Source organism: Sceloporus occidentalis, unplaced genomic scaffold, assembly GCF_023333645.1.
Source record: "Sceloporus occidentalis isolate IW3139 unplaced genomic scaffold, rSceOcc1.0.p SCAF_51, whole genome shotgun sequence".
Taxonomy (NCBI): Eukaryota; Metazoa; Chordata; class Lepidosauria; order Squamata; family Phrynosomatidae; genus Sceloporus; species Sceloporus occidentalis.
In genome coordinates this window covers 5,606,338-5,631,595 of record NW_028317031.1, presented here as the reverse complement: position 1 = coordinate 5,631,595, position 25,258 = coordinate 5,606,338, and the positions used below count along the sequence as shown (strand labels likewise).

At 39.4% G+C, this 25,258-nt stretch overlaps 2 protein-coding genes across 2 annotated transcripts; one reads left to right on the top strand and one right to left on the bottom strand.

Moving 5' to 3' along the window:
• Positions 1-1,003: 1,003 nt before the first annotated feature.
• LOC149288511 (SCL-interrupting locus protein homolog) lies at positions 1,004-12,071 on the bottom strand. The gene is made up of 15 exons (XM_089491673.1): positions 11,968-12,071; positions 11,271-11,383; positions 10,426-10,610; positions 9,314-9,561; positions 8,673-8,756; positions 7,479-7,565; positions 6,884-7,031; positions 6,672-6,781; positions 6,354-6,468; positions 4,492-5,457; positions 4,258-4,408; positions 3,126-3,345; positions 2,412-2,580; positions 2,057-2,298; positions 1,004-1,814 (listed from the first exon to the last, which is right to left on the bottom strand). Exons 1-15 carry the CDS (start codon positions 12,069-12,071, stop codon positions 1,004-1,006), a joined length of 3,753 nt encoding a protein of 1,250 aa, XP_089347799.1.
• A 1,143-nt stretch (positions 12,072-13,214) lies between these two features.
• On the top strand, positions 13,215-23,602 carry LOC149288510 (UMP-CMP kinase-like). The gene is given in 8 exon segments (XM_089491724.1): positions 13,215-13,227; positions 17,683-17,759; positions 19,759-19,783; positions 19,786-19,904; positions 21,428-21,580; positions 22,310-22,386; positions 22,828-22,924; positions 23,561-23,602. Coding segments are annotated over 7 exon segments (588 nt in total). The 5' UTR covers positions 13,215-13,227; positions 17,683-17,684.
• The last annotated feature ends 1,656 nt before the right edge of the window (positions 23,603-25,258 follow it).

Here is a 25,258-nt window from a genome sequence, read left to right as displayed (position 1 = left end):
ATGGTTCAGGTGACAATCTTATACGTAAGAGTAAGCCACGCATCCCATCTGTCTAGATATATCTACACACACACATATTATAATATATATATATATATATATATATATATTCTGCACCAAGTATTAAAAGTTACACAGTAGACTTTCATAATCAACATTTCCCGGCTGCTCTCAATTTCTTATTCGCGCATCCAAATTTTAAGAGGCAGCAAATATGAACCAGCTTGTAAATATTAAGTCGCAGACATACGACATATATCGCTGCACAAAATCACAATATTATATTAAAAAAAACATGTAACACAACCTACTGAATTTGACAAAAATAGTAATTCGGTTTTTATTAAAAATATAAAAATATTTAATAGTTGTATACAAGAATAAAGAGAAAAAAGGATTAAGATCGAATGATTCATAGATGTGCAAACAAAAATATATATAAAAACACAGAAACCTACATAGAGTGGAGTGGGTGACTCCATCATACACAAAATATAATATGACTTCACAAGTGCAAGATTTATGCCGTCATTGGACATGGTAAAGTAAATGTGGCATTATTAAATAGTAAAGTACAAAAAACACCAGGGTGCTGTAATTTCTTGGCTCAGTTGCATTACCTATTGGCTAAAATCCACATGAAGATCCATATTCTCTAGAGAGAAACTGGTTTACCTATAAAGAAGATATATGCAATAACTTAGGTTTGGCATAATTAATGATGGAAGCCAAAGCATTCATAAAGCTGTAGTGTTTGGACATTAACTCCTTTCAATTGGATTCAAAGTAAAGACATAAAAAAATACAATTTGTTGTAGAAAGGACCAAACCACAGCAGGTTTAATGACAACTGAACTCATTGGCGGTCTTCGTGAGCAAGAAGACATCTAATCTTGTAACGAAATTGTTTTGACAAATGACAAAGAATTGAATAGTGTTTGCCAGTACTTCCATAGGAAGGAAAACATGCAAGCAGTTATAGGAAACAGAACACGGCAAGCCCTTAGAATAGCTTTGGAAGCTGGCGAAGGCGGTTGACATCTAATATATCTCCGAGGGATCCTGGACAGTCAGGAATCTGTTTCAGAGAGGAGTCCTTTTCAGTAAAGACAAGTTGATTGCCAGCGTTTTCCTTCTCCGGGTGCCTAGTAAACTGTGCCTTTCCAGACATTAACTTCTTTCTGGTCTTCAAATCTTTCAGGAACGGCAAAGACACCTCCTCTGTTCGCTGTGGTGCAGTTCCACACTTAGATGGGACCTCATTAGTTATGTTTCTCAGTTTATTTGTCTCTGGATGATTTGCAAATCCATAGTCTACTGCTTTGCTTGAATTTTTTCTACCGTGTTTAGCTCCATCACCAGTTACGTCAAAGTTTTCAGAGACACTGGAATTATCAGGACAAGTCCATTTACCTTCACCGGTTGTTTGACTCAGAGAAGAGCTATTTTGTGAAGTTGGGTCAGCTTCATCATCACTGCTGTCGGAGCCATCTATCAGGGCATACCGCTTCATGTATTTCTTTGTTGCAAAGGACATATTGCTTGGGGAAATCAAACTAAGGCCAACCATGCTTTTATCAGTATTTCCCGGGAAGAGACGGGCAATAGATGTAGAGTCCAGGGCTTTGCTCTTGTTTGTATGGCTTAAAGAGAGCTGCGTCAGCTGAGATTCACTCAGGTACTTCAGGGCTATTGCATTCGCTTCCATGCTCAAGTCAACTCCACTGGACCCAAAGCCACTCATACCGACGTTCATAAAGGACACGTAATTTAATCTCGGGATGACCGCGTCTGGGTTAATGCAGGCAAGTACACTAAAGAAAGAAAAATAGAGTTATTTTGCACAACATTTTTGATTACAGAATAACCTTTATGTTAAAGAAAATCCTAATAAACCTAAGATTTTTTTTTTTTAATTTCAGGTTCTAAAAATCTGCTAGCTATAGAGAGCTATGCTCAGAGATTAATCAAAACATTTTTGGGGGGATTCTTACAGACAACCATAACTTGACATACGGAAAACCAACCAAAAAAAAAAAAAAAAAATTATAATTACCACGCGTTATCTGCCGTTTCCAACTTTTTGGGCTTTACGTCTGAGTTATCCATATTCACGCCTAGATTTTTCAGCTGCTTAAGGGTTGCCTTCAGCACGTCGTCATGTTGACTTGGAGCAGATGACCGAGGCTTTTTTTTTTCCACTGCAGGATGGTATTCTCGGGATGGAGGACTAGTAACACTTTCACAATATTCCTCATCTGCCGCTGCTGAAGTCTTTAATAAATGGTTTACTTGACACTAAGAAAGAAGAGGAAGATATATAAAGCTACACGAACAGAAACAGTCCTGAATGCTTAGGCTTCCCATCGAATGTATATTGACATCAGGAGTCACACTTTAGCAATTCTTACCATTAAATCTTTGTAAAAATTTTCTTGGGGGACAGAATGGATGTTCTCTCCTGCCTCTGCCGTCCTCGAGCTTCCAAGGAGTTCTGCTGGAGGTGCCTGTATGTTGACACTATCAGGAGATGGAACATCACGGTGCAACAGGGGAAATCTGGGCATGGCCACTACAGAACTAACAAGAAGAAAGCAAATTTAGTTACAACAGGTTTTATGCTCGTAAGTATTTTCTTATAATCTAAATGCTTTCTTTTTTCTTTTTCAATAGCATTTGCTCTTGCCAAACGCGAGCTTACAGTTTGCAAGCCACCCTAGTTGAGATTGAAATTTCTTTAGACAAATCATACATATATTGAGTCCCTGCATAGCAATTGGTAATTAATAAAGCTCACCAAAAATGAGTGCACATCAAGACAAAGGCAATATGCGTGGATAAGAATTGCCTTTAAAGATGGTGATGTGAGGGTGTGAGGACATACACCCTATACGGTTTTTTTTGTGGCAGATAAGGATTCTAACTGAAAAGATTAAAAAAGTCACAAGACAAAAAAAAAACAAAAAACCATACATATATATATATATATATATATATATATATATATATATATATATATATATATATATATATATATAAAATAGGGCGGCAACCACCATTTTAGAAATGAATATTTAGAGACGCGTATAATAAACAAAAAATAGGTATGGATAGATGCTACTTACTGGAGCGGAGCAGAAGAGTTGTTGCATTTGTCTGTCAGCTGACTGCTTTCTGCAAAACTGCAAATGTCCACAGCTTTTAAGGAGGAAGCAATGCTGGTACGGCTTGTGTCTCGCTCATTGTTCACAGTGGTGCTTAGCTCCGTACAGAGAGCGGAATCATCCTGCTGGTCTGCAGAAACCTCTTCCTCAGGATACGGGGAGTTCCAAAACAAACTAGCACCTTGAAGAGAAGAAAACAGGGCACTGATGATTTCTGGATTTAAATAGAGGATAAACTGAGCAATACAGAATGTTTTCTTGTGCACCAACAAAACATGGAGATCTCTGGCAAAGAGGGGATAGGGATATGGGATCTAAGATGAGACCAAAAACTAATTAAGATCCGAGCCTTTACATCAGGAAAAACAAAGTGACAAGAGGGGCCCTGAATGGTTGTTTCAAGCTGTCAAAGTCTATTTTCTCAAGAGCAACACTTGCTTTTGTTTACAGCTGTCATAAGCCAGTTCCCCGTTAGGTGCTACAACATTTAGCTAAGGTAATTCCCAATTAAAAAATACTATACTATTAGAAAATACTGTACTACTATAGGGTCATGTGATCTCCTGCCACATGACCCCACTAAACTACCGCCCCCTGGCTGCACATAAAAAAAAGCCAGCTGGTTGCCGACTAATGAATTTGCTCTATAAACAGTGCAAATGAGCAAATACATTACGTAAAATGTAGTTCAAGATGAGGGGGGGGGGATTTAGACGTGCCAAATATCTAATGGCTGGCTACTTTGGCCATTTTCATACATATTCATAGAACAGATGTACTCAATTTAACGCCATAGCGCCACCTGCTGGCTATTAAGACAGCCAGGATTTGTAACAAGAACATTATATAACTTTTAGGTTGCAGACTTAAGTTTTGTTTTTTTTTTGTTTTTTTTTTTTAGATGCTATTGTTCTAGAATTACAAACAAAGTTGCAATTGAAAATCTTTATATAAAACAAAAAAAAAAAAAAAACCTTAATGGTATGAATGAAAAAATAGGGCTGAAGCCAGTAAAATTGTATTTATACACACATTTCTCAATGTAATTTTGTAAAAGAAAAGTCAAAAGCACCCTAAATATTTCCAGTAGTACCTGTACTGACAGCGATGCTCACACTTGTTTTCGTTGGAAGGTCTAACGTTTCGGTGGAGACAGACTCTACTTGCTTCTGTGAAGATCCATTGTTGGGGGAAGCCTTACTGTAATCAGAGCCTGGTGTCTGTGCTTCAAGCAAACGCTGGATCTACAAAGAAGACATAACCAACTGAGAAAACCCAAGTATCATAAAACCGAAAATATACGTTTACAACAGGAATCCTGACCAACCTGGGCTTGGAGCATTTTCAGCTGCTTGTCCTGTTCTGCCAGCAGCTTGTAAGCTTCGGCTGACAGTCCTAACATGCCATTATCTGGAGGTGGCGTGTGTTGACACGAGTGAGGGCTATAAGCATTTACCGGTAAAGAGTCCCTTCGTCCAGGTGACATTAAGTTGTCCACAGGAGAAGGTCCACTATTAACAGAACTTTTTTGGCAGCTGCTAACACAGACTGGACTACAGCATAAACTTGGGCAAGCAACATTGGGGTGAGCAGGAGCACCAACGCCTTGAGCTTCCAGTTCATTTTCTATTGTATGATGGCTTACGTGGCCCATGCAAGGCCATGAACTTGGTGAATGGCACTGCACAGGGCCGACATTGTGACAGCAGTTGCATGTTCTGTTTTGATAGAAGGGTTGAAGACTAGCCGATTGTTTTGTGTGTTCCACAGATTGCCTGGATGGCAGCGGAAAGGTAACGTTATAACCAGGAGACTGCGGTGCAGACATTTGCCTACAATGAGCAGATCTCTTCATTGGAGGCTGTCCATGGTGTTGTCCTCTTACATTCGGTTCAGGCCTATTCTGAAGAGCAGAAGTGTCTGGAGAAGATCCATATTGAGGGGTAGAGTGTGCAGAAGATGACGATGATGTGGAGTTCCGCCTCGTTTGGTCGCTTGATTTTGCTGGTTGTGTATCGGATGGACCGAGTTTTCCTTTGGAATGTTTCTTTGTTGGTGCTTTCGAATTGACAGGACCCAGGGAAGGTCTTAAAAATGAATCTTGGTTTTCACGGGTCTGGATCTCACTGAGGGGGCATCCCTTACCAGCCAACTTATTGACATTATCGGGAGTCGAAGTAAAAGGCTGAATTAAGTTTCCACCGTTTTCTGGATTCTGTGAGGCAGATTTTGATTCTATGAGGCTGCTGAAGACCAATGAAAGTTCAGGAACAGATGGATGAATTCTCATTATCTGTGTGAAGAAAAGGTTTTAAAAGAATTACACAAAAAAAGAAAATATAGCGTAGAAAAGTTTTATAAATGACTACAATCAACAAATGAGAGGTGGAACTACCCAGTTCTTAATAAGGCGGCATGCAAATATCTAATGCGTATATACTTAAACTATTATTTCATCAGCAAGTTTTATTCAGTTATTTGGGAACCCTTGCAGACGTAAAGCAATAACTGACCGCACTACTTGAGGAATTAGTTTTGGGAAACTATCCAATTTTAAATTAAATATCAGCAAATCTCAAGCGATGTTTTTAGCTCTATCTAAAGGAGGATCAAAAAGGGATTTAGTGCTTTTCAGCAGACAACCAAGGAGCTTACATTTAGGTTTAGTAATGCCACCTCTTTATAGAAGGAAGCTGAAATTGTTAAACAGAAAGCTTTGTTGATTTCTTGGTCGGAAGATTATAAGACAGATTTGTTCACCAATCATCTTTTTAAAATGTTAGACAGGAAGCCTAGGATTTCTAAGTCCTTGCTATAGAAAGATAGATCTAAGTTCTAAACTGTTTATAGATGGCAGCTTTTATCCTCAAGTCAAGAGGATCGGTTTAGGTTGGAAACAATAACTTTGCAAAATAAATGACTTATTTTGGGTCAAATCTATGTTACTGTTAGAAAGAAAAAACATTAATGGGGCATATAAAAGGAAATGCTGAAGCTATTTATCACATCAGACTTTAGTTTTTTTATACAGGCAGTGTCCCATTTTGTGGGATTTGTACAGTAGGGTAATCGACAAATTTGTGCTTATCACCGTATCAAATAAGGCAAGCAGCACCGCGTGTGTTGTCTCCAAATACTCCATATGGATTACCAATCAATTACAAAAAAAAAAAAAAATACGTTATTTACCTGCTGGACTGATGGGTGCGGACGTGGTGATGGTCTTGGAGAAAAATCTTCATCTTCCACTCCAGAGTCATGATCACTTATTGATAATCTGTTTGGAGACCTGCTCTGATTAATGCTAGACGATAAAAAGATACAAATAATAAATACCAAATCAGACATTTATTGTGCATGAAAATGTATCTTTCCTCCAAAAGGAACTAAACTTTCCCTTACAGTGTGCAATTAAGACACACGCTGCCTCTCAAATATGCATTATAAACTATAAAAAAATACAAAATACATAAATCCAGCATTGTTTAACATTGCAAGAAAACTTACACTGTAGCAGAAATGCTCTTGGAAGCTTCATTGAAGAGGAACGTTTCGGGATTGTGATTTTCCGTGGAAAATTCAAACCGTAGGTGTGTTTTTCTTGTAACATCGACATTCTGAAATCATAAACAATTGAATATTTTAATTGTAGCCTTCAGTGACAAACTGATGAGACCCGTTGGTAAAATTAGACCACTAAAAAAAAAAACAAATCCTACCTTAAAAAGATGTAATGCATCTTCGTTGGTTAACAGCTGAAAGCCAAGAGAATCGTGTCCGGAGCACAAAACGCATTCGTAGAACTCTGGCTCCTTGTGCGTGCGCGAATAAAGCACTATAAGAAAACTCCCGTGTTCCGAAAAGACCCTACGGATAAACAAACACCGCAATGGATTAATGTTTGCTTGAATAGGCTTTATGCGCAAATAGATTATATTTTTACTGAAGGCGTTACCACTTCAGAAATGATAACAGTACATGGATTAGGAAGGTGACCATCTCCTACGTGCAGCAGATTACATCACGTTCCAAACTCAAGGGTTACTAATGTTTGCAAATATACTAGAAATCTTTATGATCTACTGAACGATCTTTCCCATCAAACCTAGTATAGGCATTTAATTTTGTTAATCCCCATTCAAGGGGCTCTTTTACTGCCGATCGTCTCACAAAATTATTTAAACTTGTGCATAGCTGGTCACTTGGTTACTGATTCTGAAGATATGAAGTTTAAAATGGGATTACTTCACCTTTTATGCGGCAAACAAGGGTATGCTTTTTTTTTTTTTTACAAAAGGGCTTTGCAAAGTTTACCTTTCTTTAACTGAAGAACTGAACATGTACCGCAGACAGCTGGACCACACCACTGGATTATGAATATGTGTAACTCCACTCAGCCAGCTATAAGAAGCAAATAAAAAAAATCATTTTAAGAGGCAAATGCACGACTTTCTTCTGCTCCAGCATGAGAATGAACATCATATCCAAAACTGTTATTTGGTGTTGAGGTCCAATGCCGATTGCACACGTCACCATAGACTGGATAGGCAGTAGCCGGTGAGTGCAATGCTACTGAGGAACTTCACCAGCTGAGTAGGATGTAATGAAAGGTAGTTTTAATTTACTGAGAGGGTGGTAGGTAGAAGTGGTAAAGGCCAAGACAGCGAGGGAATTTTTTTTTTTTTTTTTTTAAACATGCATAGGATAGGGATATGGCACCTGAATCTAAGACGAGACCATTATATTACATTTATATAGCACCAGCGGATTCCATACCACTATACAGAGGCAGCGGAATAAAAGGAGAAGGCGGCCCTGCTCTTGGGACCTTACAGTCTGGTCGGTTGAAACCGACTGCTTGGATGAGGATGAGTTGGTCGAGTCAGGACGAGCTTTTTGCTAAGACGGGATGCTGGCTGAGAGTTATGGGAAAAGGTTGTATGCTTCTCAAAAGATGGGTTTTCAGAGAGCTTTTGAAGTTTGCATATGGGAGGAAGAAAATCTGAGAGAACCGGGAAGGGAGTTCCAGAAAAGGGGTACGGCATGGATAAAATCCTGGACGCAGGAGCGGAAAGAGGTAAAAGGACTAAGAGTCCAAGTATTCACATCATAAAAAAGGGCAGACTAGATGAGCCGAAGGACTCTTAAGTGCTGCCAAATTCTATGATTCAGTAACTGCAGGAGTATGACTCCCGCAGAAGGAAGGAGAGACCAAGTACAGTGCATTAAAAATAATCTTCGTATTGCGATGGGGTTATTTAAAGCATAGCAAAGCTTCATGAGATGGTTGTCTGCATCAATTTGTAACAGTAGCCTTAAGCATCGGCTTCAGAGATGCGATACTGGCACATCTATTTCCTTGCTCAAGACATAACTATCATTTTAAAGCAAATAAAGAGGATCAGTGAAATGTTACATTTCAGGCTGTTTTCCACTGGTTGCATTAACAATGTTCTAGATATTTAACAGTTCGGAGCAACATTTAATAGAACGTAAAGTTAGACTTACATTCCAACAAGGGGCAGAGTGTAAACTTTTGGATCAGATTCTAATACAAGTAGGAGTTTTCTTGTTTGGTCCATTGTTAGATACCTATAAAGAAAAGATAATTTGTTTTATATAACCATGTTTGGGTGCTATGCAAGAGAGCCACTCATGACTATAATGATGTAGAGGTATAACGATGTCAAAACTGGAACAATCTGCCGTATACAGCTTTTCAAATGTATCTCAGAATACAGATTGAAAACATAAGGGCTTCACTGCAACACCAGCCAAATTTGTGCATTCATCCCGTTATATTTATCGTTTGTTTTTTTTTAAAAAAAAAAACCCTCAAACCAGCATACATGTTAATGACGGCAGAGGGAAATATTTTGAGTAGTCTTCTACATCTGATTGCAATGACATTTAAAAAGCCTCAACAGTACAGGCAAGTTATTACTTAAAAATCACTGGAAACAAACGTCCCAACATATTACATCAATGGTCAAAGATAGTGGGGGGGGGGGGGGGGAGAAGACACGGAAACAAACAAGTGCTTTAGAAAGCAATCTGCATCGAGGCCAAAAAGACATGTATTTTAAAGTTGAAACAAACTAGTATTATTTAGATGTATTAAAGAACACTCAGAATAAAAAGGAGCTTACCCGCATTTGTGTGTTCCTTGAAGCTGTGCAATATTATTGTGACTGCTAAGGTTCCTGGCTAGGGCTGTGGGTATAATTGGGACAGGCTTTACGGGAACACTTTCAAATGTATTCGCCATCGTGATAGCCGCCCAGTGAAGATCAAAGTGAAGATTGTCCATGTCCTCTGTGTAAGTGATATGAGCTCTAACTGTCAGCAATTTGGAGAGATCCAAGGCTTCTTTGCTGTGAAGATGGTTTTGCAGACCCTTAAAACAAAAATAAAGGCATTTCTTTTTCATCTGCAAACAATACAATTACTCTGCAGCAACGGCAATTTTCGACTCCTTCTTCCTACTTGACATGCAGAAGCGACTACATTAGCTTTCTACCCGAAATGCATGACGCGAGTAGAAAAGCAAAGAAAAAAAGTAACGAATCATATGCAAGACAATTGATTATTAATAAACTGAAAAACACGCAGGTCACATTAGAAAGCATCATTAGAGTTATTAAAATTAAAAAAACACGAAGGATAATAAAACGTAATGTGGAGCAATTACTTTAGGCACTTTAAGCATCTAATTTAGCTAAGCGAACTTATAGCAAATTATAGCAGTAGCTTTCTAATGATAATGGTGTAACTGTAAGGAGTAAAGGGAAAAAAACAAAACAAAAAAAACACTTTCATGTGGTAATATTTGCTTATATTCTCCAAATTAAGGTCTTGTTTAAAATGAACAGGACACAATCCGTATCATTAAGATGTCTCATTTCTACACGCTTGTCAAAGCAGCACATGCACTATGACAGCATATATCAGAGTATTCAAGGCTCCTCTTACCATGCAGTAAGCTACAGTATAAGGTAGGACTCAAACTCAATTAGGGCTATTGTCCTGTCGCTGACTGCTATGCCATTGCGCTGGATTTTTTTTTTGATTTTTTTTTTACAATCTAGGACTATCTGTACAGTGCTGCAGAATAGGATGGCACTATAAATCAACAAAACACAGAGAAATTCTCTACAAGGTTTGCAGCTGCAATCCCCTTAGAACTAAAATCAGCTCGGCTAGTAAAGCTTCCTGACATATTATGGAAAATTTAAGGCTTCAATAGGTCTTCGGCACTTACCTGAAGTGATAACTTGAAATCTTCAGGAGTATGCGCAGGAGAAGGCCCTGAAGACTCTCTGGTGACGATCGAGCAAGGAACAAGAAAGTCTCCAGGAAGGAGAGCACTGGGGGCTTTGCCACCGCCAGCCCCCTTCTCCCGACCGGGGTCAAACCGATCAATAGTTAAAGTTATACCTTCCTCATCTGAAATAAACACCCAAGCAGATAAACAGAAGTTATAGTTTGCAATAAAGGTGGCACTTCCAATATGGTTCTTGCCATTTGGTGAACGATTTGAATGCTTATCGAATACAGCAGGAAACAAAATAAAATCATTTTAACAATTCGCTCTAGACGTTATGGTTATAACATAACATTTTTTTCCCCCCTAATAGTTTTGCCTTACCAACCATAGTTATTGCTGGTATTGTCTACATATTTTTTCTTATTACTAACAAATCCTATGTTAAAAAATCCAGTGAGCATTTGTTGCAGGAAGAGCTTGTCTGGCCCTGTACACAGCATTATTAAATTAGGTGATTTATTCAAACCCCCCCTCCCCATTGAATCAAACATTATACAGGTCTTCACCCTGGAGTAACTTGCTAGTATTGGCCTTTCATAAAGAATAGCGAAGTGAGAGAGTTAAAACCAAAAACTGTCCTGCAAACTCGCCCGTTAGTAGATAATGCCTTTATTATGTGCCTTATGATCCACTTCTGCAGAACACGGTTTTAATGGGCATAAAAGCTTGCAGTGAGATGTCCATGTAATGTAAAGATTGCAGGCCCGGCAAATATGAAAATGAGAAGTCGTGAAGACCGCGTATTCTTACTAACGGCGCGAGACGTATGACAGAAGTACCTTCATCCACGGAGAACGAGCCGAGTAAGAAGCAGGAAAAAGGCCTTCTCTCGGATTTCGCGTGGCGATAGGAAAGCCGCAAAGCTTTCTCAGACAGCAAAAGCCTGGGATTTCTGACAGGGAATAGAAATGGACCAGAATAGTTATCGGTAATGATCAAAGCCACCGCCAAAATAACGGAAGATTACGCATTATCCCACAACACCTCGTCACGTTAAAATATCAGTCAATCCAGCCCAGTCTTTGCACCTAACCGAGCCCAGCTTCTAGAGAGAACTTTTTATATTCCGGTTTATAATGTGGTTTTTCAGATTAGGCTATTTGCGGAAATTTCCTTTAAGTAAATTAGGTAAAATTTGTAAGTGGAGTGTTCATAAACATTATAAAGCTTTTAAGTTTGGTGGTGGCAGCATGGCTGTGGGCATCCATGAAAGGCATTTGTAGGTTAATATATTGGGCTTAAGTAATTAGCATTAACATCCCTTTGTCGAAGACTGGCCTACTAATGATCATTATATAAACTAGTCCAGCTACCTGTGACAGATAAAACAAAAAAAAAAAAGAAAAGAATAATATAAATTTCTGCCGGTAAGTATTAGAGCTACAGTCGCTCTAATACAGAGTATGGAACGGGGGAGGGGGACACGTTACACGTCAGGTTGTGCGTGCTTAATTGGAAATATGATAACTTAAATACCTGTAATAGCTGGCATGCAATCCAATAGGATTCCCCACGGGTGTTGAATCCCAAAGTGCAATTTTTGATGGAGGGAAACTAAGAGGCAGCAACCGATTGGACATATTCCTAAAAAGAAAACGAGAAGAGAAAATCGTAAGTACATTTAAAAATGAAAATACGTAGAGTGTCTGAAAAGCAGCCCACGTCGTATCAAACCAGTTCATATAGGGTGCTTCAAACTGTTGCTGAATAATTAGGGACCCTAGTAGATGAAGCAGATGAAGGGGAGTGTCAGGCACATAAAAGGTCCCCTCGCCATCTGCTTGTGAGGATCCACAGAATAGAAGGAGCGATGTACTAAGATGCATATTAACTGCAAGCATTACAGCAGCTGTCACAATAAGCATTTCTGGTAGAAATATTTAACAAAGTACAGGAGGGAGAAATGCTAGAACAAGATAATCTGTTCAGTTTTATGTCACTGAGAGGGTGGTAGATAGGTGCAACAGCCTCCCAGCAGAAGTGGTATGGGCCGACACAGCGAGGGAATTAAAATCTGCAAAGAATAGACATAAAAGCTACCTTGAATCTAAGACATGGCCAAGGACTGGTTACGGTCCGAGAGGTTACGGTACTGTCTGCGCTTCTCACCCTAATAAAGTTGGCAACAAATATATAAACATTGTTTTTTGTATACATTGTACAGCCAACACACTGTATTTGCAGCATGCTCACACTGTTTGGTAGGCCTCATATTATACATTTGTATTATTTGAGCCTGAGACTAGCTTAGCGCACCGACATTTTTTCTTTTCCCTGTTTGCACATATTTGAGGTTGTTGGCTCCTCATTAGTCTGGTTGCAGCTTGCTGTCCAGGGGTTAAATGGGAGGAGGTTTAATTGCACCTCCCCCAACACATTAATAAGGTTTTGGTAGCCGTATAAACTGCTTTGTCTGCCCACTATGTAGGAGGTGAGAGTAGGTTCTCACCCTATTGAGAGTGTGCCTTGACGTGGCGGGTGAGCTTAATTATGCTTTGGCCAATTCATATAACCAAAACCTCTCATTCATATTATGTTTATATATTTGTTGCCAACTTTATTAGGGTGAGAAGCGCAGACAGTATTTTGTTTTTTGTATACTTTAATGAAAGGTTACAGCACTTTTAACCATGCAAAGTGCTGCCCTGCTGCATGTGTGATGTATAACACCACAGACAGGAATCAGTTACTCCATGGCAACGCTTTAAATGTGCAGATCACCAAGACGTAAAATCTGCTTAAGTCCAGTATAAAGGAGTCTTTAGTTAAAACATTTTATTGGACTGGCCTATAAAAGTTATAGCAATCCAAAGAGAAGACCTCTGTGGTCACCCGAAATATAACTCCCTGAATAAGAATTACCTCAGCCAGGCTTACGGGAACTGAAACACAAACGCTTAGGCATTATATTCCTAGCCATCGAAAAGCATGGGTAATGAGGATATTGCTCATACACACTCAGCCATCATATTAACAGTTGGAGCTTCCCTTTAACACATCTATGTTCAAGCAGCAGTAACGTTCCAGCACTGTCCGTAAAAGAACAGACTAAACATTAAGTACATACAACCCTACGGCAGAACGTACTCAGGAATCAAGCAGCTGTCATCGAGCGTTACCTTAGGTTTATCTGATTCTCCGCAGAAAGGCCACCGGCTTCCTTGTGGGACTGGAAGTTCTTAAAGCTCATCTTAGCAGTCATTTCCTTAAAACACATGAAAGCAGACATTTTAAAGCAAATTCAACAAAAATGTTATATACACAAACCGCCCCCATCCTCTAAATGCAATGCATGTTCTTCAATGTATTTCCCAGAGATAACAACATGGCAAGGAGGATCCCTGGTGCCAAGTAACTTCTTCACCAAAACGCTATCCCCTTATTCTTACCATTTTCTCCTAGTGCTCTAGAACACATTTGACGGGTCTGTAGGAAACATTTCTGGATTCCGCTCCATCTTCATGTCATTTTATATAGAAAAATAGAATTTGACGCCAGATCAGACCCTGCCATTGGTCTCATCTTAGGCTGAGGATGCACGTATACTCGGTTAGCATCCCAGCAGATGTGGTAGAGGCTGCTCCACTTACCTACTACCCCCTCCCATCTTACACATGTACAATATGTATGGTTACACACAAACATATAACCCCATATAACATACATTATTGGCCACAATTTGGGATACAATATATAGGGATAAAGAAACACTCAGTGAGGAGACATTGGCTTTTGGGTGCTAAAGAGGAACAGAAACACATAAAGCTGGAGACCCACTGAGATTACAAACACCTCAGTCTATTGGGAATTACCTGGAGCCGAGCATGGGTCCTGCTGTCTCTCCGTTCGCCACACCACAGTTACGGAACAGTAAATCCACCAAGTAAACGCGGTAGGAAGGGCGGCAGGGCCCAGAGGAGGAGTCTCGGAGACGAACAATGACAGTTACCGGTTTCCCTAACACTAACAATATACAGCGGAAACAGCAAACATGGCGCCACCACATCCACAAGGCCCGCGCCCCAAACCACGCCTCTAACTCGGTTACGCTCGACGCGCCGTAGCCAATCATGAACCAGATATGGCCAGCCATTAGCCTATCGCAGGCCTCGGTTTCAAACTGTTAACGGTACACGAGAGGCTCGGCTGTACGCATGCGCAATAGATAGCAAGCGTCGGAAGGTTGACAGGAGACACAGGTTACTTAGCAACAAACAGACGCTTGGTCTTTTAAACGTTTAGGGAGTGATGTATGATGTAAATCCATAAACTTAGAATGATTTCAAAAGAATGATGTCATCTAGAGATGCCACTAGAAACAATTAATAAACACATAAAGGCAGTGCTGCGCTACCTAATGCTTTTTTATAATCATGATCAGTAAAATAAAAACCTGATATCTCTTAAGACCAGTTCGCTTAACGTGTTTGAGTCCTTTATTGTAACAGCGCCACGGAATCTGCTGGCGCCATATCAAATGCACAGTGGTCAAAGTGTAACATCACAATGTTGCCCGTGTGCCATTGACCAGGACCTAATGTTGACACTCAGTATACAGTCACATTCTAAAGTGAATCTGGTAATCACATGAACCATTTTGTTTCTCGGACCTATATATACTTTATATAGTGGGGACCTGCATATGTAAAATGTTTCCTACACAGTATGTGGGATGTATAAATGAGTGACAGTTACTCACTTATACATCCTACATACCACAGGGTAAGGTTTCTGTAGTCTGCTACATGCTGTCAGCTGGCAGGTGATCAAGGGAGTTTAATAATTATTAATATTATTATTATAGATTCACAGGACACCGTCTGTTTCTCGGTTATACATCCTGCAAGATAACACTTTATGGTCAGCAATATGTGAAATGTATATCTTGGAGAAAATGATTGTATGTGATGATCACCCTACTACAAAGGAGTGCACGATAAAGGAGTGCATTATATGCGAACAGATTCCTAGACAGACTTTTTCAACCAAAACTTTTGGCTAAACATCAAGCGAGTACCCATGGCGGAAGGGGAAAGCTCGGTCCTCTGGCCTTAAGTTGAAGACGACTGGCACCAATTTTCCATGTGTACATTTAAATTTTAAATCACCAAAAATGACCACGGTGAAACCAGATCTCTTTTTTTGTGAGGGTGGTGTGGTATCCTTAAGGCTACCCCCTCTCTGAGACATTGACTTTAGGGGTCGTTCCCCTTTGCAGACGACAAGGGAAGGAAGGGGTCAAATATTCTTTTGGGGAGTACATCCCTCAATAAAAAGAAGAAAAAGCCCCACAAAACTTCCATGATCTGCCACTAGGCTGTGCTCTGCCAAAATTGATTATTAAGTAGTAGTACTAATAAAAATATCTTTTATTTACATGGGGCCAACGATAATGCAGCGCTAGTTACAATACATATATATATTCAAGGGGTATGACAAAACTAGAACTGACAGACTAAGACAAACTGATACATTTGGTTAGGAGGGACTGGCTCACAAGCTTACACTCTAGTTACCCGATACTCCGTGATCAAACTCACACAGTGGGGTAAATCAGGAATATAGATGAGGACTTTCAGATTTTCATAGTTGCTGTGATTCGACCAGACAAGTCTCAACAGGATCACCTACCTGCTTCGTCAGCCTTCCAGACCAATATACATAATGAGCGTGTGCTAATTAGGATTTGACATCTGGCGTGTCGCCATTGAAGAATCAGACTGTTCAGGGAGATTAAGTTCTAAACCAGGTCCTTACAAGAGAATTCTCCCAGCGACAGGTTTAATTAGACTATAAACTATAGCTTGTGTTGTGTGGTTTATCATTTTTAAGTTATAGACGCTGGGATGGGTGGCAGCCTGTGGCAGGACCAGCATCATCTTATCAGTTTCATGCACTGAATCTATCCGTCTTCTAATTACCTTCAAATTATCTTAAAAAAACAAAACAAAACATAAAAACAGGTGAGAACTGTGCAGATCTCATGAACCGGACGTAACATTTTCTCCCCCGTGGTATATACATTACAGGGCTTTTTTAATATTCCTTACGTTAATCTCAAGGATTTTGTTGTTTTTATTAAAGGTTATTTAATATACAGAAATGTAAAACGTGGGGTCTGGGAAAAGAAGGAGATCCCCTTTAAAAACCCATAAAAAATACTGCTTTTAATGCCAATGTAATAATAATAAAATGAATGTAATATACATCGGGGGTCGACAAATTTGATTTGGATCTAGGAGCCAGCCCAAAAAAAATTAGGAGCCAGATTTTTTCTTCTCCAATCATGTTTTTATATTCATATATTACCACCTGGTATGCAGTTGAAGGGAGTTTATTGGGGTAAAAGACATAAAACACACCTTTCTTTGGTGCGGCACCACTTTGTACAGAACCGCAGTTAACCCCTTCATGACTCAAGCTTGCATGTTTAACCATTTTTACTCCTTTAGTGTACCTGTCAAAGATTAAATGATTTCAAGGTTTCATATTAAACCGTATTCATGCTCGTAAATATCATTTATTTGCACCAAACAGTGAAGTAGGTTTGGCACGCCTCCTCCATTTTTCGGTTTTAACAGTTTTTAAAATTTCGGCTTTCGCGTCTTTTTAGAGTCTTCTGGACAGTGTCAGTTCTTTTGTGTAAGCAAAACATAAATATATATTTTTAAAAAAATAATATATATGTACTGAATGGGGGAATCTGACCAAGACCAAGAAGGACCCCCATATCCCAGGTTCCCTCCATTCTCTCTTGATGTGCCTTGGTTTGTATACACACTATTTTGATTTGTAGGACTGCACATTGTGATACACTCCTGCCCAGCGGACATTCTGAGCTCTCTAAAAAGAGACATCATTCAGGGCGGAAAGAAAGAAAACACTGGGGCCAGAAGAACGTCAGTTCCTAAAACAGAAATTCATGCTATTCTAAATTCTATAGGAAAGGGGCAATGCCCTTACCCATCATGGTCGCCTCTATTTGCGCAAGGCTAAGTGGCGGCACCATGCCAGCCAATCAGGATCTTGATCGAGAAGGAGGCGGTGCTCCATTCCCGGACGTTCCGTGTCACTTCCGGCCTGTGACACCTCAGCAGCCAGCCGGCTTTCTCCTCCTCTGTATGCTGTACCGCCTGTTCGGCTCCCTTCCCCGTTTCCACCCAGCAGCGTCTTTCCGCTTTGTGTACACAGCCATGAAGCCGCTGGTAGTGTTTGTCTTGGGGGGTCCCGGGGCCGGAAAGGGGACCCAGTGCGAGAGGATTGTGCAGGTGAGCGGGGGGGTCTCATGGGTGCCAAGAACACGCTCCTTGTCTAATGTCGCTCGTTAAGGGCTATTGGTGTAGAGCTTACATGAACCCCAGTGTGTCATGGCTGTAAAGCAAAACACCCCAGGTGTGGCAGCTCGTTCTAAATGTGACCCCAGGGGGTGAAAAACACAACCCTGTTATAGGGCATCAATGGTCTTTTTCGTTCTGGTTGCACTCAGGGGTCATCTCCAGTGTATCAGGCCTACGGTATATACCTAGTTGGGTTACTTAATGGGAGTGTTAAGGGGAAGACATGGCCCTAACTTGCACTCTAAGAGGGTGGTGGGTGCAACAGAAACTGCCCTACAGCAAAGCTATGAAGGATATATATATATATATATATATATATATATATATATATATATACACATACACACACCAAGGGGCAAATCCAGATAGCCAGTCATAGCTCCTAGAACCCTGTAGTACCCTTTGTATAGATCCTAAATTCCACCCAGATGTATCCAGCCCCGATAATGACCCCTCCTGGGCTATAGCCGTTTTGGGTCAACGTGTATAATTCGGAGCAGTTACTGATTATACTGTTGGCGTTTTGCGGAAGACTCGCTTAAGGTTTGCTGTCCTAAGGGTTTAGATGTCACCCCATTCCCTATGAGCTTAGGTGTGGCTAGTACTTAGTGTAGATGTACTCGGCCCTCTCGTTGTCGCGCAGGTCCCTGGGTGTGTCGGCTTTGACATCTGGGCTTTCTTGTGGAGTAACTTTGCGTACCGAGAGATCATTTACACTGATTCTCGCGAATCAATTACTGATCTAATGACCGGGTGGGACACAAACCTTTAACATTGAAAGGCCAAGCACAGTTTTGTTCAGTAACACTTCAGGTTTTAGTGATTTTGGGTCCTCTGCGTACTTGGATTTCATTCAATTAGCATTCTTGCCTTCCACCAACAGAGTAATTAATTAGACCCCTGGTCCCACATCCTTTTGTTCATTAAAACACATAAGAGTTTATTACGCTACAGTCTGATACTTAGATCTCTGATCCTTCACATATTGGGTTATTAGTTTAAATGATTCGACTTGGTCTTTGTATATTTCATACTTTGCGTTGTGGAGAGTCACAATCATAGTTACGCTGTATCAATATGAACTTTGCTTTTGGTAGTTGATGCCGTGTCAGTGTCCTTATTTCTTCTGTTTATTTAAAGGAACAGGCATGTTAAATGCCTTATTAATTTATTGGCACATTGGACCACTTAACCCTAAGCAGTAACATAGATTGGCACGTGGGTTATGCAGCAATGTATAGCTTACTGAATGGTATAACTGTGTTCACTAACTATACATGAGTTGTACAGAGGGCTGGAGAACGCCTGAGGGCTAGGTTGCTATGTATACAAGTATAACACGTGTAATTTAGATCCAGTGCATTAGGTAAATTATAGTAGCTGATCTTTATGCACATATAGCCCAGGGGTTTTTACCTTAGGTAAATTATATAGTATATATCTCCTGATTTGAATTAATTTAAATAACGTCATTACAATTGTTCTGAAAAAGGGAAAATATGTGAGATTTTTTGTTAACCATTTTAACTAAACCTGCACATTTGCACTAAAGAAAACTAACGTGTTATCAGCTTCCACAGTTACGGCCAAAGTGTAATCACTTAGGTTCAAGTTGTGATCAAGAATGACATTTTTCTTGTCTATAAGCTTGTTGGAGCACGATCTTGGTGTTGGGTTCAGTCCTTTCATAATAACAGGTTTTCACATACGCTCATACTCTAAAAACACATGAAAGTATTTCTGAATGCCGCAAACCGCGCAAGCTGGAGAGCCTCGCTATACACAGCAGAAGGTGTAATTAAATGGGTGATGGAGCACCAGGGCTTTCTACGGTCCGATGTCATTGGGTTATGAGCGTGGATAAAATACCTTTGAATCTTGTATTGAATGTTTTCCTCTTGTACTGACGTATCCCTCTTTCATGCGCTAGAAATACGGTTATACTCACCTGTCAGCCGAGATCTGCTAAGGGACGAGAGGAAGAAGCCGGATTCTCAGTACGGGGAGCTCATCGAGTCTTATATAAAGGATGGAAAGATCGTTCCAGTTGAGATCACGATTAGCCTGCTTCAAAGGGTAAATCAATCCTCGCACCCCATTTCCAGAGCTATGTCGGACTGCATGCGCTCTTGTGGATCTGGTCAAACCATTGTTGAATTATATCAATTACTGTTTGGTTAGGGGACCAGGGATCTTCTTGTCTAGCCCGAGGGGCAAATAAAACCCCTTGCCCCCCTCAGTTAGTACCAGCACTCGTATGTAAACACAATGAACGTACACACTCACTCTAACACATACTTACACTAACATACAGATCCCCAACACACGTTGACGTGGCTCGATTGGATGAGAGTCGGATGAGTTCATACTGACTTCATCTTAAGGGCTTTTCTGCAGTGTGGCGAGTCCTAAAATGAAATTCTGGGCAGATCTGGTGAAATTGTCATTTAGTTGTCATGGAACCTGCAGCCTGATAGCTGTTTATTGAACATTTTCATAGCCAAAATGTGAAGTTGAAACAATTACAATGGAAATCAATGTAACACGCTGATTTTCTCCCATTTTCAGAATTGTAGCATAACTGACGCTCTGTGTTCATATTTTTCTGGTATCTTCAGTGTTTTTCTTTATTATTGGGACTTTGAGAGAGCCTTCACTTCTCCAGAACATTCCTGTAAATGAGCAGGACGTTCTGCTCTTACAGATGTATATTTACTCTGCCACGTTTACATATGATCTGAATGAAACACTAACGCCGTAAAGCCACATGTTCCAAGATGGAATCGACACTGTATGTTTGGATTGTTTTCCCATCCCTAAAACCATGAAGAACTTATATATATTTATTTTTTTATCTTTTATTTTCCCCGTGGAGTTTAGATTTTGAAGTAAGCTAAGCAAACGTGGGTAGCACAATGCTTTGCTCACGGCTCTCGCTTTGAAACTTTATTCAAGGTCATTTCTAAGTGACCTCAAACTTTTACATGGTAGTGTACTTTAAATAAAAAATTTTAGTAGTTGTAAGAGGGGATGTCAAGTGATTAAAGTATTAAAACTTTTTTGTTGTTGCGGTAATTCTTTTCCTTTGAAATGTTTCTATTAAGTTAAATGTGTCTAAAAAGTATTTGAATTCTTTACTGATGTTGTTCTGGCAATTCAAAGCAAACATTTCTCGTTGCTACTAACACCTTTGTTACTTTGTTAGTTCTTAGTTCAGACTGATACACAAAAAAGATTGTAGTATTCCATTTTTAAACATTTAACATTCCGTTACTTCTCAATTCATGCCCGTTTAGCACTTTTACGCTCGATCAAGAATGCCAGCTGCTCAAAATGTCAAAGGCAGACTATGTGACGCTTTGAACCTCATCCTACGTCGCTAGTTATTTCTCTTATATTCTGTATCTTATTTTAATGTCAATATATTTGTCCGATCAGCTATCTTGGAGTCTAAGCCCGACGAATAAAGTGGAAAGCATATTTTGCCCTGCCTCTTGAACTGTACATTATAGAGTAATTGTGTGTGTGTTACATGGTAGTACACAGTTTCACAGCAATTTAATCAAGAACATACGTTAATAGCTTTGTCTACATTACAGGCGATGGAGCAGACGATGGCAGGCAATTCCGAAAAGAATAAATTCCTTATTGATGGTTTCCCTAGAAATGAAGACAATCTGCAGGGATGGGACCAGACAATGGACGGCAAAGCAGATGTGTCCTTTGTGCTCTTCTTTGATTGTGATAATGAGGTATCATTAATAGAATACCAGCCAGCCAGTTAGACAGACCCCCCCCCCCCCCCGAGTCACTAGATGTAATGCCGCAACAAACACAAAATATCTTAGCCTTTCATTCAGAAGCAGTTTGCAGTTCAGTAGGATGTGAATGTTAATATTTTGTCTATTGAAATGTTTTATGTTACACCCTTATTTAAAACCTCACCCCAGTTGATGCGGATTTCTGGTAAAAGGAAGTATTCAAGCCATAGCTGACATTTTCAACATCTTGGTCATTGTAGGCTGCATGGAGCTGGTCGAATCTACTTTGGGAAAATAGTGGTTCCTTTCATAAGCAATACAGTATAGTCGTGCTTTATAGCAAATTAAGAGCATCTTTTCTCTAACCAAAACACACCAGTCACCTAGCATAGGCATTGATTATAATTTCTGTGGCTCTTTTAGCCACAAAACGGTAAGCGGGCTGCAGAACAAAGTTGTTGGCCCAAATATCCATGCAGCTTTGGTTTGTACATCCATCTTATAGCCATTGATTTCACATGAAATTGATTTACGGAGCAACGGACATCAGGGCCAGTAGAAAATATATCCGGCACTTGGGTGAAATAAATGTGAAATATGTTTAAACTCCTCTGTTTGCTGGCATATTACACTTTTGCTGTAATGTAGTAGAATGTCACACATGTCAGGCAATTGGTTTTCAGATTCTCACTTTTTTTTTTTAATTATTATTGTTCATAGACCTGCATCGACCGGTGCCTGGAGCGAGGGAAAAGCAGCGGCAGAAGTGACGATAATCGAGAGAGCTTAGAAAAGAGGTACCTTCCAGTCCTTCCCAAATAAGCTGTATACGTCTATTCACTGTGACCGTCACGTTGTGTGTGTTCTTTGCCTTGTCTCCATTTACATTTTTTGCGGGGGAATGCGACGCTAATGGTTATTCAATATAATTTCACTTTTTGGGTAAACCCATTTGTTCCAGTGAATTCACCCCGATGGGAGCCCTACCACCTAAACGGCTATCCTCAAATGATTGTTATAAGCCCTTCGTTTTGCAGAAGAGGATAAAGCGTTTTTAACAACTTTTTTTTATTAAATATATCAAAATAACAATCATGCAGTGAGAAGAAAATTTCAAGTGAATGCCTTCCATGGCTTTAAACTAACCTCAGCATCTTCCAGGCAGGAATGATTGCAGGCTATTACGTGGCTTACTCTTTGACTGCTCGGTGTCATTGTCAATGTGCTGTGTATTGCAGAATTCAGACATACCTCCAGTCTACCCGGCCCATTATCGCTCTGTATGAAAAGAGTGGAAAAGTTCGAAAAGTGGATGCCTCCAAATCTGTAGATGAGGTAATGTTTTTTATTGATTTTTTTTAATTGTTACACGTCTTCCTTCAAATATGTGTTTTATTTTTAAAAATTTCGACCATGTTGATGAGGCTATTAATATATACGAGCCTTAGAATTTGGAGTTAGTTGTAAAAAAAAAAAAAAAAAAAAAAAAGTCATTGCCTTTATTTGGGCTGTTAAATTATTATTAACCAATAATTTCTTTTTAGTATGTAAATTACTGGTCCAATAAGTGTAATCGGCTGTCATTTCTTTGTGTAATCTAAAACATGGACATCATTCAAGCCGTATTGATATGCAGATAATTTGCTGAATACAATTATTTGTATTTCCAAATGTGTTCTAACTAAATATGTCTCAGGTTAGACGTTTTTGGATTCTATGTGAAATGGCGATCTTTGGGGCTTAGTATACACTATAGAGCCAATTCGTTGCCTGTGTTTCTCCTCACTATGGCACACGTTTCTTGTTCGTGGATAGTGATGCATATTTCGGTGTGTAGTATGTAAAAGTAAAATAAATATTGTGAATACTCTTATACTAATTATGTGTGTATATATATATATATATTATATATATATATATATATATTATGAAGTAATACATTTAGATGCTTAATATTTTCTGTCTTTACAGGTTTTTGCAAAAGTCCAAGAAGTTTTTGACAAAGAAGGATAACAAAATCATTGTTGGTTATTTCCAGTCCTGTTTCAATCAAGATTATCCGTTGCTACTTTCCTTTCTTTTTTTGTTTCTTCCTATTTTTAATCTAAAATTGTATGTTTTAAATTTTTAATGTCTTTACACTTTTCCACTGTCATCTGCAGAAAGAGATTTGTATTTTGCCTGTCGATGTCCAAACCCAGCAATGCAACACTTAATATATTACAGGAGTTTGTAAGCAGGAGGGTATAATATAAATTGTTTACTTATGTAGAAAGCAGAACACGTTTGTTTATTTTGTCCCTCCTGAGTGGGGGGGGGGGTAAAAGGAAATGCAGGGACATCGATGCAGTAAATTATTGTGGTATGACCCATGTAACAGCCTGTTTGTTTTTTTGTTTGTTTTAGTCATGTTTGTTGGCTATAATAGGTTTTTAAATTAGGATACATTTTCTTGGTGCTCATCCACAGTGTATGAATGCATTGTGCCTCTTAATCTTTTTGCATTATATATATATATATATATATATATATATATATATATAATCCCATGTCTCAAGTTCATGTTCAGAAATGTATGAAGGACAAAACACAATCATGATCATGTTTAATAAATAGTCTACAGTTCTGTATCATCCTGAAATCCTGCAAGTTTACAGTCCTTGAAGACTGGATTTTGGGAATTATAGACTGTAAAGCAAACGTCAATGATTTGGTTGTGTAATAATCAGGTTACTGTATGTGGGTTTTAGTAGATGGTGTGGTGTCAGAGGCCATACACAAGAGAAGCATATCTCGTATTAAGATGGTCTGGTCCAGCACAGCTCCAATTACCAGCCATTCCTCGAATGTAAGAATCCGGTTGCGCGCATCATCCAAGTACACCGGTGTCAAGCTCCTAGCAAAACTGCCGCTAAGATCTGAGATACTCGGCTTTTGCTTCAGTGTTGGCTTGATTTACGATCTATGTTAATAAAAATAAATTCTCTATCACTATTCTTAAAATAGTTGGGTATCAGTGGCCTAGCCCAGGAATAAAGGGCCAACCTACACTAGACCATACTGAATACCATTAAGCAGCTGTAGTGTTTTTGGAGAAACTCTGTATATCATACATCACAAAAACAAAATAGAACAAGAAAATGTAAATGGGATGATATCAACTTGTTATGAACCAAATCACGACATGTATTTTAATCAAGCGGCTTATAGGATTTTATTCTGTATCTCATGATCTGGTGCTACTCGTTGGTGAAGAATGAGGGGAATCTCATGCAAAACCTAAGCTTGTTCATTGATGAGTTAGGCAACCGTCGCCTTTACAGCGGTCCGAGTGCAACTCCCATGACCCTCAGCCAGCATAAGACATTGAAAATGTGACTCCCCAGGATGTGGATAACAGAGCATTGTGTCAGATTGATGAGTTTATTCTGAAGCAGGGATATACTGTTGAATGGTGTTATTTGGGTCATAGGGTCATAGAATGTAAAACTGTCTACTTTTATTCTTTACAGTAAAATGTGGAAACGTGGTCTTTTGCTTACGTTGTTTCACTGATTGTAATTTATGTATCATGTTTCCTTCTCAAGACAGAATTCCCACCATATTCGTATGCTTTTTCTAATGCCCTGAGGTCGTAAGGGATGTGTGTTTAACATCTGTCTTCTAAAT

Bases quoted from the DNA above. Each gene is read 5' to 3' on its own strand.
- LOC149288511 (XM_089491673.1), bottom strand. From the start codon at position 12,071: ATGTCCAATCGGTTGCTGCCTCTTAGTTTCCCTCCATCAAAAATTGCA. The intron at 5,458-6,353 runs GTAAATAACGTA...TTCTTCACACAG, and splicing joins CGCACCCATCAGTCCAGCAG to ATAATGAGAATTCATCCATC. The intron at 1,815-2,056 runs GTAATTATAATT...TTCTTTCTTTAG, and splicing joins GAAACGGCAGATAACGCGTG to TGTACTTGCCTGCATTAACC.